This window comes from Trichechus manatus, unplaced genomic scaffold (genome assembly GCF_000243295.1).
Source record: "Trichechus manatus latirostris isolate Lorelei unplaced genomic scaffold, TriManLat1.0 scaffold00127, whole genome shotgun sequence".
NCBI lineage: Eukaryota > Metazoa > Chordata > Mammalia > Sirenia > Trichechidae > Trichechus > Trichechus manatus.
In genome coordinates, this window is record NW_004444063.1 from 4,433,257 (window position 1) to 4,460,841 (window position 27,585).

The 27,585-nt window shown below is 40.9% G+C and overlaps 1 protein-coding gene across 2 annotated transcripts in view; it reads left to right on the forward strand.

Annotated features, from left to right (window-relative positions):
- Positions 1-16,980: 16,980 nt before the first annotated feature.
- PPP2CA (protein phosphatase 2 catalytic subunit alpha) overlaps positions 16,981-27,585 on the forward strand; it is a 27,315-nt gene continuing 16,710 nt past the window's right edge. Inside the window, exon 1 of one of the 2 annotated variants that reach the window (XM_004384718.3) lies at positions 16,981-17,488. In XM_004384718.3, coding sequence (XP_004384775.1) covers positions 17,387-17,488 — 102 coding nt within the window. In that variant the 5' untranslated portion in view covers positions 16,981-17,386. The remainder of the gene's footprint in view (positions 17,489-27,585) is intronic. The other variant, XM_023738988.1, reaches the window with a different exon arrangement.

Below are 27,585 nucleotides of genomic sequence, written 5' to 3' on the forward strand. Positions count from 1 at the left end.
CTCTGTTCTCTGTCAGTTTTCTCACTCCATTTGGTGCTTGGCTGAGTTCTTTATCTCTTCATTTGATGTTTTAGGGTTTCAGGATTGTTGTATTGTCTGGTTGGCTTAGTTTTTCGGATCTTTGCTGTGGAGGGACGGCGTGGTGCTTCTGCCTAGAGTGCTATTTTGCCCTAAAATTATTTTTTCTGATTGTTTCTTGAACAAATTGGAATCAAGGAATTTGCCCTCTATTTCGCCAATTCTTTCTTCCATTGTTTTAATTCTACTTCTATGTCGTTCAATAGAATTATCTATTTCTGATATTTTATTGTTAATCTTCTGGATTTATAGTTCCTGTTTTTGTATGATTTCTAGTTGTCTATTTAATTTCTCATTTTGTTCTTGCATTGTTTTCCTGAATTCTTCTAGGGTTGTGTCTGTGTTTTTCTTGATGTCTTTGAGGACCCTATACATAAGCCTTTGAATTCGTTATCAGGCAGTTCAATTACCATCTCTTTCTCAGGAAGGTTTTCTGCCCCTTTATTTTGGTCACTTGGTTAAGCCATCTTGTCTTGTTTCTTTATATGATCTGATATTGTTGGTTGTCTAGAAGGCATTAAGGTGTTATTTTATTTATTTATGATTTTTGTTTTGTTTTGATATATCCCAGCAGGCACTTTCTCCAGCAGCGGAGCAGGAACAGGCTAGCTCTAGGGCCCCAAAGGGTGATAACATTTCCAGGGTGAGAGATAGCCATACTGGAGCCTTCAGAAAGGATAAGTCAGGCCTCACTGGATAGTACCAGCCAGGCCATTTGTGAATCTCTGGGTCTTTCTTGTCATGTGGTGGTCACCTACAGGCTTTTCCTTGTGCTTGTCTTTCTGAATGCCAAGCTTACATTATGGTTTTTATGTTACAGGTCCATTTGGTGGTAAATGTTATCTGGACCCTGATGTTTGTGAATGTACTCAACTAATTTGTATTTCTGTTCCTCTGCATTGCTTTGCAAAGCCCACTTCCTTGCATTTTTACAGTGGTAATGACTATGGTACTCAGTGTGGCTCACATCCTTGCATAATGACTATCACCCAGCCTTATTACAACTACTAAAAACCAAACCTGTTGCTGTCGAGTCAATTCCAACTCAAAGTGACCCTATAGCACAGAGTAGAACTGCTCCAGAGGGTTCCCAAGGCTGTTAAGTCTTTATGGAAGCAGACTCTCACATCTTATTCCCACAGAGTGACTGGTGGGTTTGAACTGCTGACTTTTTGGTTAGCAGTTGAGCAAGACCTGAAGTGTAATTCTAAATTCACAAAAAGGATCCAGAATATAGGGATATTTGATTTCTAGGACCATCTTTCATACAGAAATCTCCTAAAAAGGCCATTGATTATTTCCTGGAAAATCGTGAATCGAGCCTTCCATCACCTTATAAAAGTTCCCACTGTGATTATCCTCATTTGACAAATGAGAAAACATCAGCATGAAAATGAGTAACAACATTCTTTATAACTTAGGTGTTTCAATTATTTCCACACACAGTTATTTTAAGAGGGTTCAGATGTACCTGAATGGTCACTAAGAATTGCCAATGGATTTGAAACCTGACCAGTTTAAATGAGCTGTCCTGAATGGTTGAATCCAAACCTGTCCTAATGACCTTGAGTGAGGACTGTCAGTCCTTACTTGTGTCTGTCACAGGATGTTCACCAAGGGGTGAAGGCAGGATGGCTCAGGACCAGGCCTCCACAACTTGTGGCAAAGCCACTTGGCATTGCTACTCTATAAATATGAGGCCAGCCACTTTGTCTGTGTCTTAAACATGACAGGGATAACAGTGTTAAGGGAAAAGATGTTTCTCTACTCATCTCCCAGACAAAGTGAGTGAGCACACTGCCTAGGCCCCTTGCCTTGGCCTCGGGCGGGTACATTTATTCTACCACCAGTGTGTCGTAGCCAACCTGACTCCCGTTTCCTATGGAGCTCACAGTCAAGCCATGGTATTCACACAAACTGCATCAGCCCATATATAAAGTGCTCTAATAATGGGGCATTATGTCGTCAAATTAAGTATATGCACTGTGGTGCAGTGAATTACTTAATACGGCCCTTTTAGCCATAATCTTTATAACTTCTACTAAATGACTTCGTGGGACTATGCAAATGAGGTGCTTGTGGGCCACCAAGGGGATTGGACAGCTTGCTAATAATGCAGATAATGTGCATGGAACCCTGTGGGGTGGGATCATACAAATAAATTGTATGGAATCCTAATGAGGGGATTGGTCAGTTTTACCGTCCTGCTAGGTTTAAAGGAGAGCCAATCCCAGAGCAGAGGGTGCTCTGACTACTACCAAGAAGAAGAAACGGGAGTGAAGCACGTCCTTTGGACCCAGGATCCCTGCGCTGACACCCTTCTAGATCCAGGTGACAGAGAGAGAGAGCTATAACACCAGAGATGGCAAGACGGTGAGAAATGGTGGCAGAGAAACAGCAGCAGCAGAGGCAGTAGAACAAGGAGATGGGCAGGAGATGGCGCTGTGAGCTTCCTCACCCACGGAGCAAGAGAGCCAAGCCCCTTCGGGCAGGAGGCTTGCTGGTGGAGTGGGATTCCTCCAGGCACTTAGTAGCAGAGCCAAACGAGCTTTGTAATACTTACCTAAGCAGGGCAGAGGGGCCAAGGGGCCAAGGGCCAGAGAGAGGCCTGCCTGCGGGCATGGCTGAGAAGGGGCTGTCCTGATTGAAGAACTGTATCCTGAGTTGTTTCTGATCCTGAATTGTAACCTGTTACTTCCCTAATAAACCCCATAATTGTATTATATGTGAGTTGCAATGAATTATTGAACCCAGCAGATAATATGGAGTGCCGTGGGTGTCACTAGGTGTCAGAATTGGTAAAAAGGCTAGAGAGAGGAGGTATGTCTGACCTCTACCACATAAGAATCAGCCTTGGGCTGTTGATGCTGATAATGATTCTCTCTCCTTCTCCTTGTGAAGTTACATGAGGAGATCAGAGGCCTCCCGTGCCACGCCATTCATTTTTACAGCATATACTATGATGAGATTTCTGTGGTCAATTGACACCCTCACCTCATTTCCTACACCAACCAGTGAAGATGGTGCAAAAGACAGAAACTTGATGGAAGAGAGAAAAGGGGATTTTTTTTTTATTTGTTTGCAGGGCCACCTCCTATGGTTCTGTAAATTGTGCCCTGAATGAGTCTCCAACTGAGGCAGTAAGTGTGGGCTAAAACCCAGCCTGAGCTCCATTTGCCAAGCCTTGCTCTTTACTGTGGTGCTGGCTCCATCAGGAGCAAGAGGCACCTTCTCTATTGTACACGAAGACACCATATGGGTGAGAGGTTGCCTAAGGAGTGTCCCATGCAGGTCCATAATGGACATACACTAGGCTGTTTATGGAAACACTGTTTTTGGTGGTAGGAAGTCAGAGGCACTAGGGGTACCCATTCCTGGGGAAGCAGAGAGCCAAATGTGGTGGATGCACACTGTGGAGTACTCTGCAGCACTCAGTAATGACGGATTAGATGTGCACATAGCAACATGGATAGGTCTTAAAGGAAAGGGCTGAGTGAAAAAGACACAAATGAGATATATAACACAATATTGTATATGTAAATTAAATACAAACCAAACAACAACACACACTTCACATGAACATATGCAAGCCAAATAATATAATTACATAGAAAAGTTGCCTATGGAGGGCTGAGGGAGCAAAAGTAGGGAGTAGGAATAGGTGGAAATATATACATACATATACTCAGACATACATAAGAGAGGGACTTTGAATGGATCAATTACAGAGTAATGTGCCATGAATGAAAAATATGATTAGCAGTCTAGGCCTGAAGTCTAATAAGTAAAGGGAAAAAATTAAATGCCCTTGGCCTTCTCATTTGAAGCTTTTCTTGTCCCAGCTTTTGATCACCAGCATGGCTATGGTCACAGCTTTTTAATAATCCCATTGACAGAGATTTATATCTGGACTAGTGTGAGCTGCCTTATAACTTGCCTGCCCTTATCAAACTCAGGGATGTCTGATGCTCTCCTGGTTCTTAAAATCCTTGGAATATATCTTGCCTTATCTATATTATTTAACAGGGGCTCATTTTCCTGAAAGCCAGAAACAGAAATGATAGCATTTACTCCCCTGGGAATTTGACCAAAATATAAAAGCTATGTTAATGAAGAATGGGAACTGCACAGAAGAAAATAAAATCCTCAATTCTGTTTGGTCCAGTTTCCTAGAAATCCTGTGCCCTCTTTTTACATCCAGCCAAGGGTGGCTACAAATGCATCAGGCTGGGCCCTTGGTCATTGGGACAGTGTCTTGGCTGACTTCCAGGATACAACTGTGGCTTCTGGTACATCCAAACCAGAGGAGCAAGAACATTCTAGGCTAATACAATCAAAAATACCTGGGGCTAAAAACTTGTACCACTATCATTTTTGAAGCACTCTGAGATATTTGAACAATTTGTGTGCAACTTAAACCAAAACAAGCCCTAATGTTTTCCAAAGTAGCATGCATTCAATAGGTACTCTATAGACGAAATGACCTCTTACCATCCATTCAGGGCCACTGCTTGCCTGTATAGTATCTTTATGCGCATTAGAAAAGACACCTCTTTCTCCTGGCAGATGTAGACCTACAGTAAGGCACAAGACTTGGCAAGTGGAGGTGGTTTCAGCCCCCACGCACACCCTTGGGGAAACTTTGGTGGCGTAGTGGTTAAGAGCTACGGCTGCTAACCAAAAGGTCGGCAGCTTGAATCCACCAGACACTGCTTGAAGACTGTATGGAGCAGTTCTACTCTGGCCTATAGGGTCGCTATGAGTCAGAATCGACTCAATGACAACAGATTTGGTTTTTAGTTTTGGCACCCTCTTGGTTGTTCAAGGCACAATCTACATAACTGTAGGATGTGGCCCTGCAAACAAATAACCTCCCCCTTTCTCTCTTTCAGCAGGTACACATGTTTGCAACATCTTTCCGGGTTGCTGTAAGAAAGGTGGGCTTGATTGGCTATCCTAATCTCAAAGTGGAGCAACAATGTCTCCCATCCCACATGTTCTTCTGGAATCTTGCCACTACCTATCCAAAGGTGGAGTCTGACTCCACTTGAGTGGGATGAGTCTGGGTGAGCTTGTAACTTGTTTGTAACCAATAGAATGCAGCAAAACTGACACTCCATGATGTCTGAGGTTAGGTCATAAAAGATGATGCAGCTTCTACCTTGTTGGCTGGGAAACTTACACTTGGATTGCTAAGCCGCCACATAAGGAATATGACTATCCTGAGGCCGCCATGCTGTGAGGAAGCCAAGCTACATAGAGAAGCCATATGTAGGTGCTCTGGTCAATAGTCCTGGTTTTTGAGTGCTCCTGGCCCAGGCACCAGATGTGCAAGTAAACAAGTCTTCAGATGATTCCAGCTCCCAACTGTGAAGTTGTCCCCAGGCTTTGAATCTCTTAGCAGAGGCCCCAGATAGCTTGGAGCAGAGAGAAGCCATTCCTACTGTGCCCTTTCTGAATTGCTGACCCATAGAATTCATAAGCATAATAAGTTGGTTGCTGTTTTATGCCATTAAGTTTGGGGTGGTTTGCTACACAAAAATGTTAACTAAAAGACCCATTATCTTCAACAACAACAGTAACAAAGGGAAATAAGAAAGGGATGAGATACTTAAAAACTAAAACATAAACTAAAAGAGACTGGAGCTATATCAACAAGCACAAATGACAATGTTTGGCTTCTGATCAAAATAAACTGATTGTAGAAAGACATTTCAGAAAATCAGGGCAATTTGAATTCTAACTGGATACTAGGTGATATTAAGGAATTACTATTGATTTTTTAGGTGTGATGCTGATATAGTGGTTGTTTAAGAAAGAAGAATCCTTATTTCTTACAGTTATGCTCAGAAAGATTTACAGATGAAAATACTACGATTTGCTTTACATTTGCTTTAAAATGGGGATGAAGGAGAGGTAGATTGCCATATATTGATAATTGTTGAAGCGAAGTGATAGGTACATGGAGGGTATTATACTATTATCTCTACTTTTGTGCACATAGAAGCCCTGGTGACACAGTGGTTAAAGTGTTCGGCTACTAACTGAAAGGTCAGTGGTTCGAACCCACCGTCTACTCTGCAGGAGAAAGATGTGGCAGTCTGCTTCCGTAAAGATTTACAGACTTGGAAACTCTATGGGACAGTTCTACTCTGCCCTATACGGTCGCTATGAGTCAGAATTGACTTGATGGCAGTGGGTTTTGTGCATATTTGAAACTTTCCATAAGAAAAAATTTTTTAAAAGAGAGAGCAAGGGGGACTTACTTGTTCTGTCTCATTCTTCCTGGACGATGGTTATGTGCTCATGGGTGCCAATGGTTTAAATAGATTGCCCCTTTTATAAATGTGTCCCCTGCACATGCCTGAGGTCTTCTTGAGGCTCAGGATCTTCCTGCAATGGTGGGGATTCAGGCACAGGAACAGACTGCCAGAGGAATATCATGTTCTTAGGCAGATGTTTTGGGTACTCCTCAAATCAGTGTAATTTCTGGTGGATAGAAATCCCCTTGAAGACAGAATTATCTTATCTTCCCTGACAGTATCTAGTATAGTGCTAGGTAGGGGGGCAGCAGTAGATTCTTGGTTAATTGAATTGAACTGAGAAACCTGATAGTTCAGGATTAATTCATCAGTTTACTCTGAAGGTTAGGTAGTATTCAATTTTGAGCCTTGGAATATATCTGTCTGCCAGCAGAAAGACGGGCAAATAGGCTGCATGTTGCTATGCAGACGACATATTTTGGATGGTCCTTCTGTTTGCTTGTGGGTTCTCTCTCTCCCTTGAAGAAAGACTATTAACTCACGCTGCAGCCTGCTGCTCTCTGCTTGGTTTTGGCTATGTCACAAAGCCCAGAATAGAAAGTTCTTTTACTGCAGAGCAGGGAGGAGGTTTAAATTTATCAATTCAAATAACAAAGGGTAGCATTATACTAGCTTTTCTCCACGGGGGTGGGGGTGGGGTGATAATGCTTGCTTCATCAAGGAAAAGGAGTGATCTGACACTGGTAGGGGCTGGGACCAGGAGACAAGCTTTCACTGTGGTAAGTTAGGCTTGTTTCCCATCCTGGCCCCCCTTGTTCCTCCTCTGCAACCGTGTCACCTCTTTTAGGACATGGGAAAGCAGCTGAGCCACTAGGGAATCAGTCCCAGAAATGTCACTGAAGTTATCAGACTGGGAACAATTTTCTGAGCCAAACCTGTTCTCTCTCAGCTTTTAGAGAAGTCAGTACCTTGCCACAAAGCTACAGAGCAGGGCGATACTATCTTTCTCTTATCAAATGGTCAAAATTTTTAAATGATCCCTAGTATCGGAAAGACTTTGGGGAAATAGGCACTCATACATTGCTGGAGGAGAAGTAAACTGAGCCTCCCATCTGGAGAGCAACCTGACAACATGGATCCAAAACCACAGAAACATGAAAATCAGAGAATGTGGATCCATGGGACTGCTCATCTATGGCTCGTAGGAGTGTAAATTGGTTCCCTAGGGAAATTCTTGCACATGTACAACAGGAAACATTTACAATACTGTTCATAGCAGCAGTGTGCACAAGAGCAAAATCCTAGAAACAAAGCAATTGCCCATCAGCAGGAAATGGATGGTAAACCATGGTCTATTTAACCAGTTGCAATTGGTCGACCCCAACTCATAACAACCCCATGTGTGTCAGAGTAGAACTGTGCTCCACAGGGTTTTCAATAGCTGATTTTTCAGAAGCAGATCACCAGGTCTTTTTTTCCGAGGTGCCTCTGGGTAGACTTGAACCACCAATCTTTTGCTTAGCAGCCAAGCCTGTTAACCATTTATACCACCCCGGAACTCTATGGTATATTTACAGATTGGGTTTTCTTACATCAGTTAAGATGAATGAACAACAGTGAAATGCAGTGATACGGGCGACATTTAGCAAAGCAATATTTAGTGAAAAAATTAAGTCCTGACGTTACATATAGCATAATATCCTTTATATAAAGCCAACAACACTTTTGAAAATTACTCTTTAGGAATATAACCAGATACGAGTCAGAATCGACTCAATGGCAACAGGTTTGGTTTTTGTTTTATAATATAACCATGTAAAAATGAAAGCAAGGAAATAAACATAGGATTTAGGATGATGGTTCCCTTGCTTGGGGAACTCAGGGCAATGGGGTGCATGAAGGGACCCTATGGTTAGATATTGGTTATTGTCAATGTTTTAGCTTTTGTTTTGGGTTGTGGATTCACAGGTGCTGATTACATTATTAAAATTAATGAATTTACCACCTAAATTAATAAATTCGAGCTATCCACATACCAATGATGAAAGTATATGTCATGAACCAAGGATTATGTTTAATCCAATTCTGTGCACCTGATATTAAAAAAAGGGGGCCCACTCATTCCACTTCTATGCATTTATCTTGAAGAAATAAACAGAAATGTACACAAAAATTTGTGAACAAGTACATTTATCCTGGTACTATTTATAAGTATAAAAATAGGAAACAATCTAAGTACAAACTAAGGGATTAGTTAATATAAATTGGGTTACACCAATACTCTAGAAGGCTAGGTAGTTTTGAAAAATATTATTTCCTAAGAGTATTGAAGGATATGGGAAAATACTCATGATATATCAGTTGAATAAAACAGGATACAGAATAGATGTACACAGTGTGAATGCAGTTTTTTATTTTTGTTAAGTGTATATATGTACAGATAAAAGCTTGGAAGACTATACACCAAAATGATAATAGCATTTATCTCTGGATGTTTCTTCCTTAAACTTGTCAGTAGTTTGTAATTTTTTACAGTGATCATTAATTCTTTTATAAGCAGAAATAATTTTATTATAAAAATAGATGTTAATGGTAATAGTTCATATAGATGGAGTATTTGTTAAGTGATAAGAGCTTTACATGGGTTAATTTATTTAATCTTTAAAATAACCCTATGAGAAAGGTACTATTATGATTCCCATCTTACAGATGAAGATTCTGAGGTTTACAGGCTTAAATAACTTGCATGAGAGATCATAAGAAGTGGTGCCTCGTATCGAGCTTCTAGAAGGCTCTTCAAAGATGTGCCCAGTGGTAGACCTCCCTGACTCAAAGATGGTTGCTCAAGGAGAATGATCTCCCTGAGAACAGTAGTGGGAACTGAACGGCCTAATGCAGAACCTGAAATCCACACTGAGAAGTTCCCACAGGTGGTCTGAGGCAGAGCCTACACAAGGCAGCCAACTAATGAAGCCGGAGGGGGCATACGTGGAGGAACCAGGGCACCCAGCCGCTGAGAGTTTCCGATGAGCCTTTGTGGAAGATGAGATCCCAGTGATTGGAGAACAGAAATGTTTTACTCCTGGCTCTGGCCATCTCTGACTCCCACCAGCCACTGCAGGATTGGCTTCTAGAGCCTTGGTGCAGAGGTGGAGGGTGTTCTAGGGAGGGGACAGAGCCAGGGACTTCTCAGCGGTCTCTTCTCATCACTCATGCTTTAAATATAAGCTCTGATGTGATCAAGGCACCAGAGATAAAATGCATTTCCCAAGCTAAGCAGGCAGTATCTGGTATCCAATTTGGACAAGACGGTGGAAAATAGACTCAGGGAGAAAAAAATCCCTTGGCCTCAGTACCAGCACACGGGAGTTGAAGAATTTGATACCTTAACATTGTAGAATAAACAAATGTAAGCATGGTTTCTAAGTTTCCTTAAAAACATCTAGAATAGATATGATTTAAGAGGGAAAGATTTTAACAGTTATTTCTTCTCTTCTCAGCTGAAAAATTCTGGATTATCCTTCAAGATGTAGCCCAAGAAATGAAAATAAAGCCCATTTCATGCTTGCACCCCACCAAAAAAAGAAAAAAAAAAAAATATAGCCCAAGCATCGACTTCTGTGGAAACACTTCCTCAGCTGCCCCAAGCAACAAGGCCATCCCTCTTCTGTACGTGTTTAATAAATGATTTGTTTACCTGTCTGTGTGTCTCCCCTTGCTGGCACATAAGCTCGGTGAACTGTGTATTGTGTATGCATCTTTGATTTTCTCTCCTTTCCCTCTACCTCCCCCCATCACTTCTCTCCCACAGACATCCTTATGCCTTCCTATTACTTCCTAGGCAGCCTGTCCTAGCTGAGACTCAGGTGCTCAGCCTATGGACTGGGGAGGGTCTCATTCTCAAACAAGGTCACTTGGAAAGGTATAGTTCAGGGACCAGCAGCCTTTTTTATTCTGATTGCTGGGTTACCCCAGCAGGCTGGACATATACAGGAATAGGAGAGAAAGAGAGGAAGAAAAAGTAAGAGGGTACATCAGGAGAAGAGAGGGAGGAGGAGAAAAGGGCAAAAGAGCATGATACAGGGAGATGGCAGTGGAGGAGGACAGGTGTAGTTGGGGAGTCATGTGTTGATATGGTTGGCTGGGCCTCAGGCTGCTCTCTGGGCTGGAATCATTAAAGGAATGGGTTATGTTTTCTACTCTTGGAGACTCCTAAGCATGGGAATTGTAGATGTCAAATGGTCAGGGCCTTCCTTTCATGAAAATCTCTTGTGATCTGATGCTAGAGTCTCTAAAGTAGTTAAAAGTTTGGGTGCTGAAGCCAGACTAAGTATGAGTCCCAGCTCCTCTACTTACTAGCTATTTTACCTTGGACAACTTACGGAATCTCTTTGTGCCTCAGTTTTACTATCTGTAAAACGAGGATAATAATAGTGTTATTGTTAGGTGCTGTGGAGTCCGCTCAGACTCATAGCAACCCTATCTACAACAGAACGAAACACTGCCCAGTCTTGTGCCATCCTCACAGTCGTTGCTATGCTTGAGCCCATTGTTGCAGCCACTGTGTCAATCCATCTGGTTGAAGGTTTTCATCTTTTTCGCTGACCCTCTTCTTTACCAAGTATGATGTCCTTTTCCAGGGATTGGTCCCTCCTGATAACATGTCCAAAGTACATGAGATGAAATCTCACCATCCTTGCTTCTAAGGAGCATTCTGACTGTACTTCTTACAAGACAGATTTGTTCATTCTTCTGGCAGTCCATGGTATGTTCAATATTCTTCGCCAACACCACAATTCAAAGGCATCAGTTCTTCTCTGGTCTTTGTTATTCTTTGTCTATCTTCCACATGCATATGAGGAGATTGAAAATACCATGGCTTGGGTCAGGTGCACCTTAATCCTCCAAGTGACATCTTTGCTTTTTAACACTTTAAAGAGGTCTTTTGCAGCAGATTTGACAATGCAGTATGTTGTTGGATTTCTTAACTGCTGCTTTCATGGGCGTTGATTGTGGATCCAAGTAAAATGAAATTCTTGACAACTTCAATATATTCTCCATTTATCATGATGCTGCTTGTTGGTCCAGTTGTGAGGATTTTTGTTTTCTTTATGTTAAGGTGTAATCCATCCTGAAGGCTGTCATCTTTGATCTTTATCAGTAAGTGCTTCAAGTCCTCTTCACTTTCAGCAAGCAAGGTTGTGTCATCTGCATATCATGGGTTAATGAGTCTTCCTTCAGTCCTGATGCTCTGTTCTTCTTCATAGAGTCCAGCTTCTTGGATTATTTGCTCACTTTACAGATTAAATAAGTATACTGAAAGGATACAACCCTGACACACACCTTTCCTGATTTTAAACCATGAAGTAACCCCTTGTTTTGTTCAAACGACTGCCTCTTGGTCTATGTAAAGGTTCCTCATGAGCACAATTAAGTGTTCTGGAATTCCATTGTTCGTAACATTATCCATAATTTGTTATGATCCACACAGTGAATGCCTTTGTGTAGTCAATAAAACACAGGCAAACATCTTTCTGGTATTCTCTGCTTTCAGCCAAGATCTATCTGACACCGGCAATGATATCCTTTGTTCCACGTCCTCTTCTGAACCTGGCTTGAATTTCTGGCAGTGGGCTTAAAATATTTGGTAAATCATGGTGTAAACAGATGTGCTGTCATCCAGGCTTTGTTGCTCCATTTACAGAGCACAGGTAGAGCAGATTTAGCACAATTCTTAAGGGTGCTAGGATTTTCAGAATGGTAAATGAGCATTGGCTTCAACTTAAAGTCACCAGTTGCATTAGTCCCGAACAAGAAAGTCAGCCTGTCTTTTGAAGCTTTGAAGCCAGGCATTGACTTCTCCTCTCTAGCTATGAAAGTCCTAGATGGCATCTTCTTCCAATATAAAGCTGTTTCCTCTACACTGAAAATCTGTTGTTTAGTGTAGCCACCCTCATCAATTATCTTAGCTAGATCTTCTGGATAACTTGATGCAGCTTCTTCATCAGCACTTGCTGCTTCACCTTGTACTTTTATGTTATGGAGACGACTTCTTTCCTTAAACCTCATGAACCAACCTCTGCTAGCTTCAAACTTTTCTTCAGCAGCTTTCTTACCTCTCTCAGCCTTCATAGAATTGGAGAGAGTTAGGGCCTTGCTCTGGATTACACGTTGGCTTAAGGGAATGTTATCGCTGGTTTGATCTTCTATCCAGACCACTAAACTTTCTCCATATGAGCAAGAAGGCTGTTTCACTTTTCTTATCATTGATGTGTTCACTGGAGAAGCACTTTTAATTTCCTTCAAGAACTTTTTCTTTGCATTCACAACTTGGCTAACCGTTTGGTGTAAGAGGCCTAGCTCTCTGCCTATCTCGGCTTTCAACGTGCCTTCCTCACTAAGCTTAATCATTTTTAGCTTTTGATGTAAAGTGAGAGTTGTGCAACTCTTCCTTTCACTTGAACACTTAGAGGCCATTGTAGGGTTATTAATTGGCCTAATTACAAATATTGGCGGTGTCTCAGGGAATAGGGACACCCAAGGAGAGGGAGAGAGATAGGGAAACAGCCAGTCCGTGGAACAGCCAGAACACACTCAACATTTATCGATTAAGTTCATCAACTTATATGGGCACACTTCGTGGTGCCCCAAAACAATTACAATAGTAACGTCAAAGATCACTGACCACAGATCATCTTAACAGATATAATGATAATGAAAAAGTTTGAAATACTGCAAGAGTTACCAAAATGTGACAGAGAGACACGAAGTGAGCACATGCTATTGGGAAAATGGTGCCAAGAGACTTGCTTGATGCAGGGTTGCCACAAACCTTCAATTTGTAAAAAAAAAAGCAATATCTGTGAAGCATAATAAAATGAAGTATGCCTGTAATACTTTACTTTGTCTTCTTGAGCCACCCTTTGAAATCTCCTGTTCAGCTCTTTTACTCCATCATTTCTTCCGTTCACTTTAGCTACTCTATATTCAAGCACAAGTTTCAGACTCTCTTCTGAAATCCATTTTGGTCTTTTTTTTCTTTTCTGTCTGTTTGATGACCTTATGCTTTCTTCATGTATGATGTCCTTGATGTCATTCCACAGCTCATTTGGTCTTCTATCATTAGTGTTCACTGCATCAAATCTATTCTTGAGATGGTCTCTAAATTCAGGTGGGATATACCTCAAGGTGGTACTTTGGCTCTCATGGGCTTGTTTTAATTTCTTCAGCTTCACATTGAACTTGCGTATGAGCAATTGTTGGTCTATTCCGCAGTTGGCCTCTGGCCTTATTCTAACCGACGATATTGAGCTTTCCTATTAGATTTGCTTTCCTAGTAGATTTGATTCCTCTGTATTCCATGTGGCAAAGTCCCTGTATAGTTGCTATTTATGTTGTTGAAAAAGGGTATTTCCAGTGAATAAGTTTTTGGTCTTGCAGAATTCTATCATGTGATCTCTGGCATTATTTCTGTCACCAAAGCCATATTTCCCAATGACCGATCCTTCTTTGTTTCCAACTTTTGCATTCCAATCACCAGTAATTATCAATATATCTTGATTGCAAGTTTGATCAATTTCAGATTGCAGAAGTTGGTAAAAATCTTCAATTTCTTCATCTTTGACATTAGTGGTTGGTGTGCAAATTTGAATAATAGTTGTATTAACTAGTCTTCCTTGTAGGTGTATGGATATTATCCTATCACTGACAGTCTTGTATTTCAGGATAGATCTTGAAATGTTCTTTTTAATGATGAATGTGACGCCATTCCTCTTCAATTTGTCATTCCCGGCATAGTAGACCATATGATTGTCTGATTCAGAATGGCCAATACCAGTCCATTTCAGCTCACTAGTACCAGGATATCAATCTTCAAGTGTTCCATTTCATTTTTGACAACTTCCAATTATCCTTGATTCGTACTGTGTATATTCCATATTCCAGTTATTAATTGATGTTTGCAGCTGTTTCTTCTCATTTTGCATAATAGTACCTACCTCAGATGTTGTGAAGAATAAATGATACAATACATGTAAGTTTAGAAATTGGGGAACTGGAAGGAACAACAACAACAAAATAAACCTAACAAAAGGCCAAGAGAATTGCTGACAAATAAGATACATCTCATTCCTTCTCCATGTTTAATGTCAATTTTTATATCTTGGCTAAGCGTATGTATTATAAAGCTAGTTGCTCAAGGTTATCCTCCCCCTACCCCGCCTCATCATCAGATGATTTTTATTTATAGCTATGTTGAAACATCATAAGCAACACTCAGACTCGCTGTATACTGAATTTGCCATCTGAACAAAGATTCTTTCTCAAAGCATATTTCTGGTTTTGCCAAGAAAGTAAAAGAACAATTCTTTTTGGTTTTCTTTTAAATTTTTGTTCCAAGTATTCCTTAGCTCTAGAATTGAGTCAGCCAAGTCAAATTAGTTAAGACCAGATTAATTAAACTTAATTGTCAAATCCATTGGTTATTTTGAGTGCTTCAGAGTAAGAAAACATTCCAGATTTCTTCTAAGGGACAAGATACTCGTTTCTTCTAAAGGAAAAGATATTTGGATTAATTTAGTTCCGTATTGTTTATAATCATGTATACTTTATTTCACGGCCTGAATGCTAATGAGAGCTTCCTAGAATTCATTCCTTAAGAAGTTAAGTCATGGCATCTAATTATTTGGCAGGATGCTTTAAGTACATATAATTATATCTTCTCTCCATTTTGTGGTGGTGGTGAGCCAAGTCATCTGCATCTAGAGAAAATAAGTAACACATTAATGCTACCAACAGGAGCTCAAAGTGCTTTGGAAAAAAGCACTCATTATAATCTTAGCACATAGTGAGTGCTCAATACTTTATCTGTCAAACTAATATCACCACCACCTTTTTAGGTAAGAGAACCCAAGCAAAGGGAAATGGATTGATCCCATTCCATATTTCAGTCCTTGGAAGGTCAGTTTTATGACTGTGATCAAGACCTTGCACTTGGTAGAATAAAGTTTTAAATCCTGACCACTACTTTGGGCAAATCCATTTTCTCTTCTGAGTGCCCAACTGCTTCTTGCCCTATCAGACAGGACTACTTCTCCCATAGGTACAGGGCAGTGGTAAAGAATAAGATGAGATAGCACACTGGGTATGGCTTTATAATCATTCCACATGGTCTTAACTCACTCTATCATTTTGGGATGTTAACTGCAAAACAAGGTCAGATTTTGGGCTAAAAGAGCTTTTTATCCAGCCTGGTAAATTAGCACGTGATAAGCCTTCTGGGGAATAGATCTGAGGGACTTTCTTCTGGGCACGCTGGCGGTAGGTACAAAGGGAAAGCAGAATTGCAATTTCCAGCTTGGGGAGGCTAAGCCAGTGGGCCTCGCCAAGCAGGTTGCCTTGGATGAGGGAGATTTTCAGTCCTGCCATTAGCTGATAGGAGCATCCAGGGCCTTCTTCAGCCTATTGATCGAGATGAGGCCCTCTGAGGCACAGAGCCAGCGCTCTGCCCAAGTACATCGTTCAGCCAGGTCCCCTGCAACTGGGGCTAGGGGTCTAGAAGACAGGAGACCAGGTTCAGCTCTTGCCTTGTCCTTTATGGTTGAATGTCCTTCGAAAAGCTTCTACCTCTCAGATCCTGGAGGCATCATAATCCCTCTTCTACCTATCCCCAAACCATTTGAAGCTAGTACTGTTGGGAGAATGCAAGCTCCACTAGGGCAGGGTACCTTGTTTGAATGACCCCTCTATCCTCAGGCATGCTATCTGGCACACAGTTGGCGCTCTACGGAGCCAAATATTTCTGTGAATGCAGGGACAATGGAATGTGCAAACGCTTCGTAAACACCAAAGAGATTCATAACCAGACCAAGGTCCGATTCTAGAGTATTCGAGATTGCTTTAAAAGCGAATTACAGCTGCTTCTACCACCACTGGGACGCGGTCAGGACCCGTGCGTCCCTCTAAAAAGGAGGCCTGGACGGCAGGGGCTGGGGAGGTCTCTTCTTCCCGGGGAAACCGGAGTCGGAGTCGGAGGCACACCTGGAGCAGGCGACGACGCGCGAGGCCGAGCGGGAGCGGGGCCCCAAGCCTTGGCCTCCGTCACTGAGCCCAACAGAACACCTAGGCCCAGGGACAGGTGTGTACCGGGGGAGTGGTGCGCAGTGCACCTGCGTCACTCCCCCGGCAGGTACACCCTCCTCCGCCTACGCGTGACCTAATTACAAGGGGCGGGCCACGCCCAGGGGCGGGGATGGGCCACGCGAACCAGGGTGCCACTCGGCGCCCCGTCCCTGCCCCCAAAGATGTGTGAATCCCATAAAATTCCAGTGCTGTTGCACCATGGAGGGGCCACGGGGTGCCATTCTCGTTTCCGTGATCTAGTTCCCAATCCTCAGGTGAAGAGCTGAATCTTTCTACCACGCCTGCCTCCACAAGTCAAAAGTCTGTTAGGAGGCCCCTCCCACCAGGACTGCGCCTGCGCGAGGCTCGCGGGGGCGTCTCGCAGGGCGTAGCGCTCTAGGATAATCCTCGTTCATAGCTATAGGCACTGCGCTTGCGCAGATTCGGTTTTTTCCTACCACCCCCACCTCCCGAGCCCTCCCTTCTGAGAGACCACGCCCAAAGCGAAGGTGCCTGTTATTAGCGGGCTAGGATGCGCCTGCGCGTTGGCCCCTAGTTTTCTTCCCCCTTACACGGCTCTTGCGGTAGACCAGCATCTGATATGCAGTTGCGCAGTTCGTGTCCTGGCGCTTTTTTCCCTCCGCACCTCACCGCCTCCTGACGCCGGGCGTGACGTCAGCACGCGGGGTGGCCGCCATTACAGAGAGCCGAGCTCCGGAGTTAGAGCGAGCGGAGGAGGAGCCGCAGCGGCCGGTGGCCGAACATTTCGGAGAAACCCAGTGGGCCAGCGCTAGCGCCGAGCAACCGCCAGTAGCCACAGTAGTACTCCGGAAACCGGCGGCGGCGGCGGCGTGTGTGTGTGGCCCGTGTGCGGGCGGCGGCGCGGGAGTAGCGCGGAGAGGCAGCCGGTTCGGGCGGGTGGCATCATGGACGAGAAGGTGTTCACCAAGGAGCTGGACCAGTGGATCGAGCAGCTGAACGAGTGCAAGCAGCTCTCCGAGTCTCAGGTCAAGAGCCTTTGCGAGAAGGTGAGCTGCACTCCAGCTGCGGGAGCTGCCGCGGAGCTAATCTCGCCGAGAAGGGGTGGCTGTGGGGAGGGTGCAATATGGCGGAGGTCGCCGGCCCAGAACCCCCGAGCTTCCCAGTCGGGCGCCCGGCGCGGCCCGGCTGCGGCTGCCGAGCCACCCGGCGCCCCTGCCTCTCGCGCAAGGATTGGTTGTCGCCGCCGCCTAAAATGGCGCCGTTCCCCCGACTCAGGGGGTTCTGAGCCTCCCGGCCTTGGCGCTGGGCGGGGTGGTAGGGGGAGCTGAGACCCTGTATGTCAGGGTCGGGGACAGTTTTGAGATTCAGGTAGAGAGAGTTGGGTTCTGGGGCTCGGGAATGGGGCCTAGGTCTCCACCGTGAGGTGGGTAAGCGGCTTTTTACTTGTCTTCAGGCATAATTCTTAGATCAGCGTCGTCCAGAGAATCCCTAAAGGCAAGTAAGTAGGCCAGATCCCAGGACCTGTCTAAAGGTCACAGAGTTTTAGTGCTATCCTGGGTGGTTTGTATTTAATTTATCAAGCGATTTTCTCTAGAGGCCTATTCAAAGTGTATTTTTAAGACATTTTACATAAATCTCTAACCCAGTTTCAACGAAGGTCATGGCAATTATGGGGAGGAGTAACCAATTCTTCGTAGTTGGAAGAAATGAAGAATTTGGTGAGTCACACTACATAAGGAGCTATTGGATTGGAAATCAAGTGATTTATGATTTATACACTGACTCAAACTGGGTAGTGTGAACCTTTTCCTAAGCTGAACATAGTTGGCATTTTGCCATTTATTTTTAAAATGATAAACTAGAAGGGCGGCAAGTTGTATACCCTGGCTCTTTTTTGAAAAAGTTGCTTGATTGTATTTCTGTGGCTGCAAGTAGTAGTAGTAGTAATAATAGCTGTTGATTGAGCTCTTACTGTATTCCAGACACTGCTTAGTGTGTAAATAAATAATTTATCTTACAGATGTTGAAAGTGAAATGTTGTAGTCTGCTTAATAACGTTAAACTTTAATTTTATACTAATTGTTTTGTTTTTCCTTGGGTATTGGGGAAACAGGTAGCCTAATGGATTATCTATTAGCTATTCAGTTGTATTGTATTTTTAAAGTCTTACAACCCCGTTTTCTAAGGTATAGAAAATGCTGATCTCTATGAACATTTTAACTTCTCTTTTCAAAATTACCTTTGCAGCATTTCATTTTAGTAGAGAACTGTGCGATATCACATTAGTATTTTGTGTTAGTGAAAAGAGTTATTGGAGAGCTATTATACTGACTCGTTTGTGGTTTAATGTGTAAATTAGGATCATGAGTTTGATGTATATGCTCCCAAGACAGACTTTTTCAGAAACTGTGCTGTGAATAATTGAAATTTAAGTGAGTCAAATTTAGATTTATTTATCCCAAGCCTGGGCAAAACTCCATTACTAGTTGATGAGGTGGCACGTCAGCTATTGGAGCTGAATTTTAATGGGTAGCAGTATACTGAATCTTTTGCTTCTTGACCCTTAATTTTAAAGCTCTTGTATTAAATAAGGTTGGTATTTATTTTAAAGGTTTAAAGATTAGGTTTTTAAAAACTTACCGTATATTACCAGGTCTTAATTTCTAGTTACTATAAATGATCATTTTATGAACTTTTAAGGTTCAGTAGTTGCTCTTATAAAAACTTTGCTAGATGACTAGTCATTTGTGTCTAGATGACTAGTCATTTGTGTAGAAAACATTGGAGAGAGGCAGTGATGTCATTGAAAGACCACTGGACTGCGAGTTAGACCTAGATACTAGTCCTATTTCTGCCACAGAATTAGTAGTTATGACTGACCTTGGAGCAATCAATTCACTTGATCCTCATTTTCCTTTGTATAAAGAGTTAAAACAGATGTTCTAAGGTCCCTTCTAATCTAAGATCGTACAATTTCATCATAAGTTAGTACTTTGTGTTTAAGTATTTAAGATTTATTGAGTATCCAAGATTGCTTACTCTTATGAGGGGAATGGAAAGCAATGAAGAAGGCCTGTTTTCAGGGAGCTTTGAATTCAGTTGGAGAGACAAGCATGGTATGGAAATCGGTAAGGAGATGGACCGTGGAAGTAGAGGGGTTGTGTTGGAGACAAAAGTGGGGTGGTAAGTGTTGTTTTTCACATTTTTGTAAACTAAGGTATAGTGAGGCTAATCACTTATTCTCAGATCTTCATTGCTTAGCTTGTTCAGATTTTAGTTCTGACAGCCAAAAAGATGGGCATAATATTAGAAGTTAGGTATTACATAAAGGTTTCCATGGAATGGATCCTTTTTTGGGGAAGTACCAGTACACAGTTATCATACTGTTGTTAACTTGTAAGTACACCATCTTTTTTGGAACTGTATTGACCTTCCAAAGTAAATTAATTTGAAGACAGCTTTTTATGTATGTGGGATGAGTTAGGATGTATGACTTGAAATGGACTTCTGTATAATCTAGTAAAACAAAAGCTCTATTTTTAGTGTTAGCATTTGTATGGTCTGGTGACACAGTGGTTAAGAGCTGCAGCTGCTAACCAAAAGGTCGGTAGTTCTAGTCCACCAGGCACTCCTTGGAAACCCTATGGGGCAGTTCTGTTCTGTCCTTTTGGGTCGCTCTGAGTCAGAATAAACCCCATGGCAACAGGTTTGGTTTTTGATTTTTTTTTATTTATATGACCAGTAGCACCACTGAGTGAAAGCTATATGATACTCTTCAATGTGGTGGCTTCTAAATAGGAATTTTACAAATCTTGAGGGTTTGGTTCCCCCCCCCCCCATTACAATAATAGTTTTTTAAAGGTTCTTGTTAGAGATAAACCAAAAAAACCCATTGCCGTTGAGTTGATTCCAACTCATAGTGACCCAGTAGGACAGAGTAGAACTGCCGCGTAGAGTTTCCAAGGCTGTAATCTTTAGAAAGCAGACTGCCACATCTTTCTCCCATGGAGCAGCTGACCTTTTGGTTAGCAGCTGAGTGCTTTAACCACTGTGCAACCAGGGCTCCTATTAGAAATAACTATTTGATAATAGCTGATACTTTCTTTGATTATAAGAAGGAATGATAATATGAAAACTGCCTTCTCACCTGAAGATGCCTGATCTGAGTGAGACATTTAAAATTAAATAGTTGAGGTAAAACTATACTGTAAGAGGTCATTCTGCTAAAAAATGCTGAGGCCATTATTATGGTATGCCATCACGAATTAACAGTGGTAAGTGTACAAAATGGAGAGAACCCGAATGTGTATTTATAGACAAAGGTGAGTATGGTTTTTATGTTACTGAGTAGTCAAAAAAAATTTTTTTTAAGATATAATTGAGACTTACATTGAAGCCAAGTTATTTTGTGTGCAGTAAACCTTGTCATTTTGGGGTTCCTAATTTGTAGATTGTTTAAAAACTTGTGGTGAGTGAATGCAGTTTTGTCTCAGGCACCATTCTATAGTCAATAGCATTATTAGTGTATCTGTATAACTATCCTGCTTTGTTTCCATCTACAGATTGGAAGTAGTAAATAGTATCAATTTGCTTTTGAGTTAATTGCAGTAGATAAACAGTCTTTTATAGTATGACTTCAGCAGTGGTTTAACTTAGATATGATTTTTGGCTTTGTGCTTTCAGGTCTTTCCAATCTTGTAGAGAATGTTGTTTGATAGCCAGAATTTTTTCAAAGGAATTCGTTACCTAGGTATGCTGTTTTCCATTGCTATACAAGCTCTATAAATAAAATACAGCCATTAAGGCTTTACTTAGTTTTAACATTTGTTATATGAGTATGGAAAAAGCAAATGGCTTCTTAATTTGATGAGCTGGAAAATATTTTGACCAAGATTAAATTCCTGTATGAAGTGGGTAATATATTTGTGTGTGTTTAATTAAAAAGATTGGCTCATTTCCATAAAAGTAATTTGAAAATTGTCAACAAACAGGTGGGGGAGGCATATTACAGAATATTATTTTCATGATGCTTTGACATACATAATTCTCTTAACAAGCTTGTGAAACATTTATTGTTCTAAGTTTTAAGATTGAAACCAGAATCCCAGAAAGATAAAGTGACTTGATCATAGTGGCTAAAATTGAGTTTCCCAGGCTTCTCAATTCTAAGTATAGTGTTGTAGACATGCTTCACAGTCCCTTTGCTGAGGTAGTGTTAATCATGAAAAAGTACAGGTAAACTGGAACCAGATTGAACTGGGGAATCAACAATTCTATAAAATGAAGCATTTTTTTTATCCTTATTGCTTGAAATCTTCCTACTCATGTCACATACTGTTGTCCACTTTGTCGTGGAGGAGGAAACAGTAGTTATTTTTTAATTTGGATGTGGCTACATTTGCCCCTCCAATAATATTTGTGAGATGAAAATCCCAGTTCATTTTCTGTGTAGTCTTAGATAGTGTAAATCATGATCTAGAGACTGAGCTCTGTAATATCATATTGTTCATTACAGCTTATGAAATGCCTTTTTGTTTTTTTTCATCCTCATAGCTTCCACAGTCAAATCTGTTCATGTGTGTTAGTTTTTCATGATCTCCAAGGCATGAAGCAGTAATACAGTTGGTTTTGGATTGAGTTAATGAGAATACAGATACGCAAATCCTCCAGTCCCCTTTGTCTTCTCCAGCAGGACCAAGAGTTCTGTGTCTGCAAAAATTGGCAATAGGGCCAAGATGAAACTCATGCTATAGAAAGAATGATGGGCACTGGCGGAATATACGAATGGGACAACATTTGTATTACCAGTTCGGTGCCCCCCTTCCCCCACCCCCCACCCCACCGAGTTTTATGGCAGCTGGTCTTTTTCCCTATCTCATTGTATTCAAGTTTGTTAGAGTTACCTGTGGGACATCTTTTGCCCTGGTGGCGCAGTGGTTATGAGCTCAACTGCTAACCAAAAGGTCAGCAGTTCAAATCTACCAGCCACTCCTTGGAAACCTTACAGGGCAATTCTGCTCTGTCCTGTAGGGTCACAATGAGTCGGAATCGACTCTACAGCAGTGAGGTGTTTTTTTTTTTTTTAATCCGTTGTTTGGAGGAGATAAGCTAGGAAAACCAGGAGACACTGGGTTTGGGTTGAGGTTATGGTGAGGGTCATTTTGAGGGTGCAGAGGAGAGATAGGAAAAGTTACGTGGGGCAGGTGAAACACTTTTTTTACTGTTGTCTTTCTACTTTTGACCCATTTCTCTTATTTCCACTTTCACTTTTTATTTATTCATTTCTCATTACTATTCTTGTGTAAAAAAGCCTTCAACCTGCATTGTCCTACAAAAGTGGGGTCCCAATTGGAGTAGAACTAGGGAGAGAGAAGATTTAGTTGTTAGTGTCTCCCCCCACCCCGGCTTCTGGAGCAGAAGTGGTACATAGACTGAAATAGACATCTCTGCATGCCAATAAATAGCTGGGGGATGGGGTCTGAAAGAACTGTAAAGAACAAGCTGGGATTGACTGTTTAATTACCTCACAGGTAAAATATTATTCTTGCCTAAATTATGTATTGGTATTTTGGTTTGGGATGGATGAACAAGGCAGTTAACAGGAATGTGTGTCTAAATTTGTGTTTTCTAAGCTGTACAGAACCACCCAGTGCTCTGGCACTCCCTGTCCCCACCTCTGCTTTAGTCACTTTGTTACTACTACAGATTGGAATTTTTACCTTTCTGGTCTTGAGGCTGAAAGAAGATTGAGAATTGATGTTCTAGATTGCTTTTGGGAGACATAGTTTAGAAAGGTTATAGAGTGTCAGTAATACTGTGATAATAGTGTGCGTTTGTTTTTATAAGTCATTCAACCATTTTTTAAGTCCAGAGTATATGCATTATTTTTCACTATTTTGCTTTGCCTAAATTGCATTGTCTTATTTTGATGCATAGGGATTTGTTAGTTTTCTGCTGTAATTAATAGCAGGGTTGTAGTAAACTCTAGATAGAAAAGGTTTTAGAACATTTGTGTTAGTGGTGATAAATTGACTTTTCTTTCTCTGCCACCCATAATCTACTGGCAGTAATGCCCACTGTCTGTCTCTTTTGGGTGGTTTTGACTCTTAATAAAAGAGGCTTAAGGGAGTGCGTGGAGTCCCTGAGTGGGGCAAACGGTTAAGAGTTCAGCTGCAAACCAAAAGGTTGGCGGTTTGAGTCCACCCAGAAGCTCCTCAGAAGAAAGTTTTAGTGATCTACTTGCAAAAAATCAGCTATAGAAAATCCTTTGGAGCACAGTTCTACTCTGACACATGGGGTCACCATGAGTGGGACTCCACTCAGTGGCAAGTGATATGTATGTATGATAAGGAGTGCTTTACAATGGAGTAGTATTTTAGTGATAAAGGAACCTTAAAGACCACGTAGGGCAGTCTCCTTTTACAGATGAGGGAGGAAACACTCAGAGTAGTTGAATCTTGTTCATGATGGGTTATTCTGGTAAGAGTTTTTAAACAACTACATATATGGCAAGATTTCTTACTAGATTAACTTTTTTCCTCCCTGTGTGGGAATGATTGGAAATGTTTAATTCATACCCATATGTTGGCTGGTAAAGATTGAAACCAATCTTTTGCATGTAAGACTTAGGACTTTCAAGAAAATGGTAGTCGCATTTGATAAAAGGCAAAGGTGATTGTTTGACATAAACAAATGGAAAGACAATAATTTCGGTATTTTCTTTTGATTTAATTTTAGAATTATCCTGCATCCTCAACTTTGGTTCGTTTGTTTTTTAGTTAGACTCTATATGTAAAAACTAGTTCCTTGAACATTACATGGAAGGTTATATTACTTTTACAGTGTAATCGTACAGATTTTAATCAAAGAAGGCCATAATGTTTGCTAAAATATTGGAGTCATCTTGTTAAGATAATTAATGAAAAACAAGTAGTATGAGGAAAGGTTGATAGTTGGAGGTAATTAACTCAAGATTCATTTACTTCCAGTGCTAGTAATATACCCTACCTTATGTACCACACTAAGAAAATCACACCTGATACAGTAATTTGTCTTGAACCTTAATTTTGTTTGCACGGTTATGAAAATTGTATAGTAAAAAAAACTATCTTCTTCATAAAAGCAGTATGAAGCAAAATAAAATTCTCTTAGGATATTGGGGGAAACGCTATTCTTGGCCTGCGAAGATAATTATCTTTTTAAAAAAGTTTTTAATTCTGCTGAAAAGTAAGATTCAAAACTTAATTATTGACTTTTTTTCAGTTTTGTTTCTCATGTCTTTATGGCTATATTGGTAGAAGGTGCATTCAACTATGTGATACAGTATGAAATGTTAAATTTACTTGGACTAGTGTTCTAATGAACAGTAGTATTAATAATCAGATTTTTGACGGTAAAATAACTTTCAAAAATGTAGATTTCATTAAGGACCTAAATGTGAAAACTAAAACCATAAGATTCTTAGAAGAAAATGTAGGGGCGAGGTTATGGGAACTAGTGTTTAGTGATAGATTATTAGATATGATAACAGAAGCCTGAGCACCAAAAGACAAAATAGGTAGATGGGACCGCCTAAAAATTAAATACTTTTATACATCAGAGGACTTCGTCAACAACATAAAAAGACAACCTTCAGATTGGGAGAAAATTTTCGGGAACTGCATGACAGTTAAGAGCCTAATTCCCAAAATAGATATAAAACTTATACAGTTTAACAACAAAAAGACAACCCAATCAAAAAAATAGGCAAAGGACTTGGACAGTTCACCAAAGAGGTTATTCATATGGCCAACAAGCACATGAAAAGATGTTCAACATCATTAGCCATTGTTGTTGTTAGGTGCCGTCCAGTCAGTTCCAACTCATAGTGAATCCTATAGGACAGAGTAGAACTGCCCCATAGGGTTTCCGAAGAGCGGCTGGTGGATTCGAACTGCCAGCCTTTTGGTTAGCAGCTGTAGCTCTTAACCACTGCACCACCAGGGCTCCAATTAGCCATTAAAAAAACCAAACCCGCTGCTGCTGTGTCGATTCCAACTCATAGCAACCCTGTAGGACAGAGTAAAACTGCCCTGTAGAGTTTCCAAGGAGTGCCTGGTGGATTCAAACTGCTCACTTTTTGGTTAGCAGCCGTAGCACTTAACTACTGCGTCATCAGGGTTTCGAGTTAGCCTCTAGGGATTTGTAAATCAAAACCACAATGAGATACCACCTCACTCCCAATAGAATAGCAATGATTTAAATTAAAAACAAAAACCAACCAACCAAAAAAATAATAAGTGTTGGCGAGGTTGTGGAGAAATGAACCTTACTCATTGCTGGGAGGAATGTAAAATGGTGCAGCCACTATGAAAAACAGTTGGGTGGTTCCTCAGAAAGTTGAGCATAGAATTATTGTATGACCCAGCAATCCGAGTCCTAGGTATATACCCAGAAGAAGTAAAGGCAGGAAGGCAAACAGAAGCCTGTACTCCAGTGTTCATTGCAGTGCTGTTCACAGTAGCCAAAAGGTGGAAACAACTGAAATGTCCCATCAGCAGATTGATGGGTAAACAAAATGTGGTATATACATACAATGGAATATTACACAGCTGTAAAGAGAAAGGGCGTTCTAATACATGCTACAACATGGATGAACCTTGAAAACATTATGCATTATACTGAGCAAAATAAGTCAATCACAGCAGGACAAACACTGTATGATCTCACTTATGTGAAATAAGCAAATATATAGAAACCAAGGATTATTAATGGTTACCAGGGGTGGGAGGAAGGGGGAGTTTTTGTTTGGGGGACACTGAGTTTATGTTAATGGTGGTTGAATGTTTTGGATGAAGATAGTGATAATGGTGGCAAAGCATGAAAAACGTAACCAGTGTCATTGAGTTGTAAATGTGGACGTTGTGTTGGCACATATTTTGGTGTGTATGTGTTCACCACAGTAAAGAAAGAAAATAAAGTTTGCATTGTCAAATAATGTACTTAAAAGTAATACTGAGATTGTAAAGAGGTAAATTGTCTCTCGTTTGAGATTGATCCACAGAGAAGTTATGTTAAGACCAGCATTGGCTTCTTCCTTCTTTTAGAGAATTGCTAATTAGTTGTTTTCTACTTATAATGATTTTTTTCTACCAAGGGCAAAAATTATATAAAAAATTTATTTCTTTAGTTAAGCACAGATCAGCCATCATCTGATGAACCTGAACACATTTTCCTCAACATACACCTTGGGGTTCTTCAGCATTTGACTTAGACAGTAATAGCTTTTATAGAAGAAGAAATACTTCCTGCGTTTGAAGGGAATCACTCTTAAGATACACCTTTAAGAAAATGCTTCTAGTTACTATGTGATCCCTCTCAAGTAACTAACACCAAAGATGAATATTATTAACCCAAAGATTGAAGCAATATTTGAAATATGTTATTTCTTGGTATACCTTTTTCCAGAATAAGTATTGCTGTGTGACTAAGTGTTTTTGCGACTAAGAAAATTACTGCTTGAGATTCTGATGAAGTTATTTTTAAAATTGCACTTGGGCATTTTCCCTGGAGTGTGGTGGCAAGAAGAGTGCTTTGCTATCCAGAGAGACCACTTGCACCACCCTCTCACAGATGGCCTTGCTGTTGAGCGGCATGATGAAGTACCCAAGTTCTAAAAGCTTTAAGGATAAGGGCTGTTGTTTCAATTTCATTTTTTGTTTGAAAAAAGCACTTTGGTAACTGTTACCTGTTCTCAAATGGTGAGAGTCTAGTTAGTAGTTACCATGTGTTACCATGTGTATTAAACATTGATGACTGATTTTTAAAGAATTAGAAAAATACTTTTAAAATTCTAGATCCCAATTCAGTGATTCTTTGATGATATGGGATTCTAAAGTACTTCAAGATCACTACTGAACATATTTAAAAGTTAATGTCATAATGTTTTAAATTGTACTCAGGTTTGAGGTAACTGATATTAAAAAAAGAAACTTGAGTAGTTGTATCATGTAATGCAAGGATTAAAGTATAAATTTTTTTTAAAAATTTTTTATTGTACTTTATGTGAAGGTTTACAGAACAAATAGTTTCTCATTAAACAGTCAGTACACATATTGTTTATGATATTGGTTAACAACCCTACATGTCAACACTCTCCCTTCTC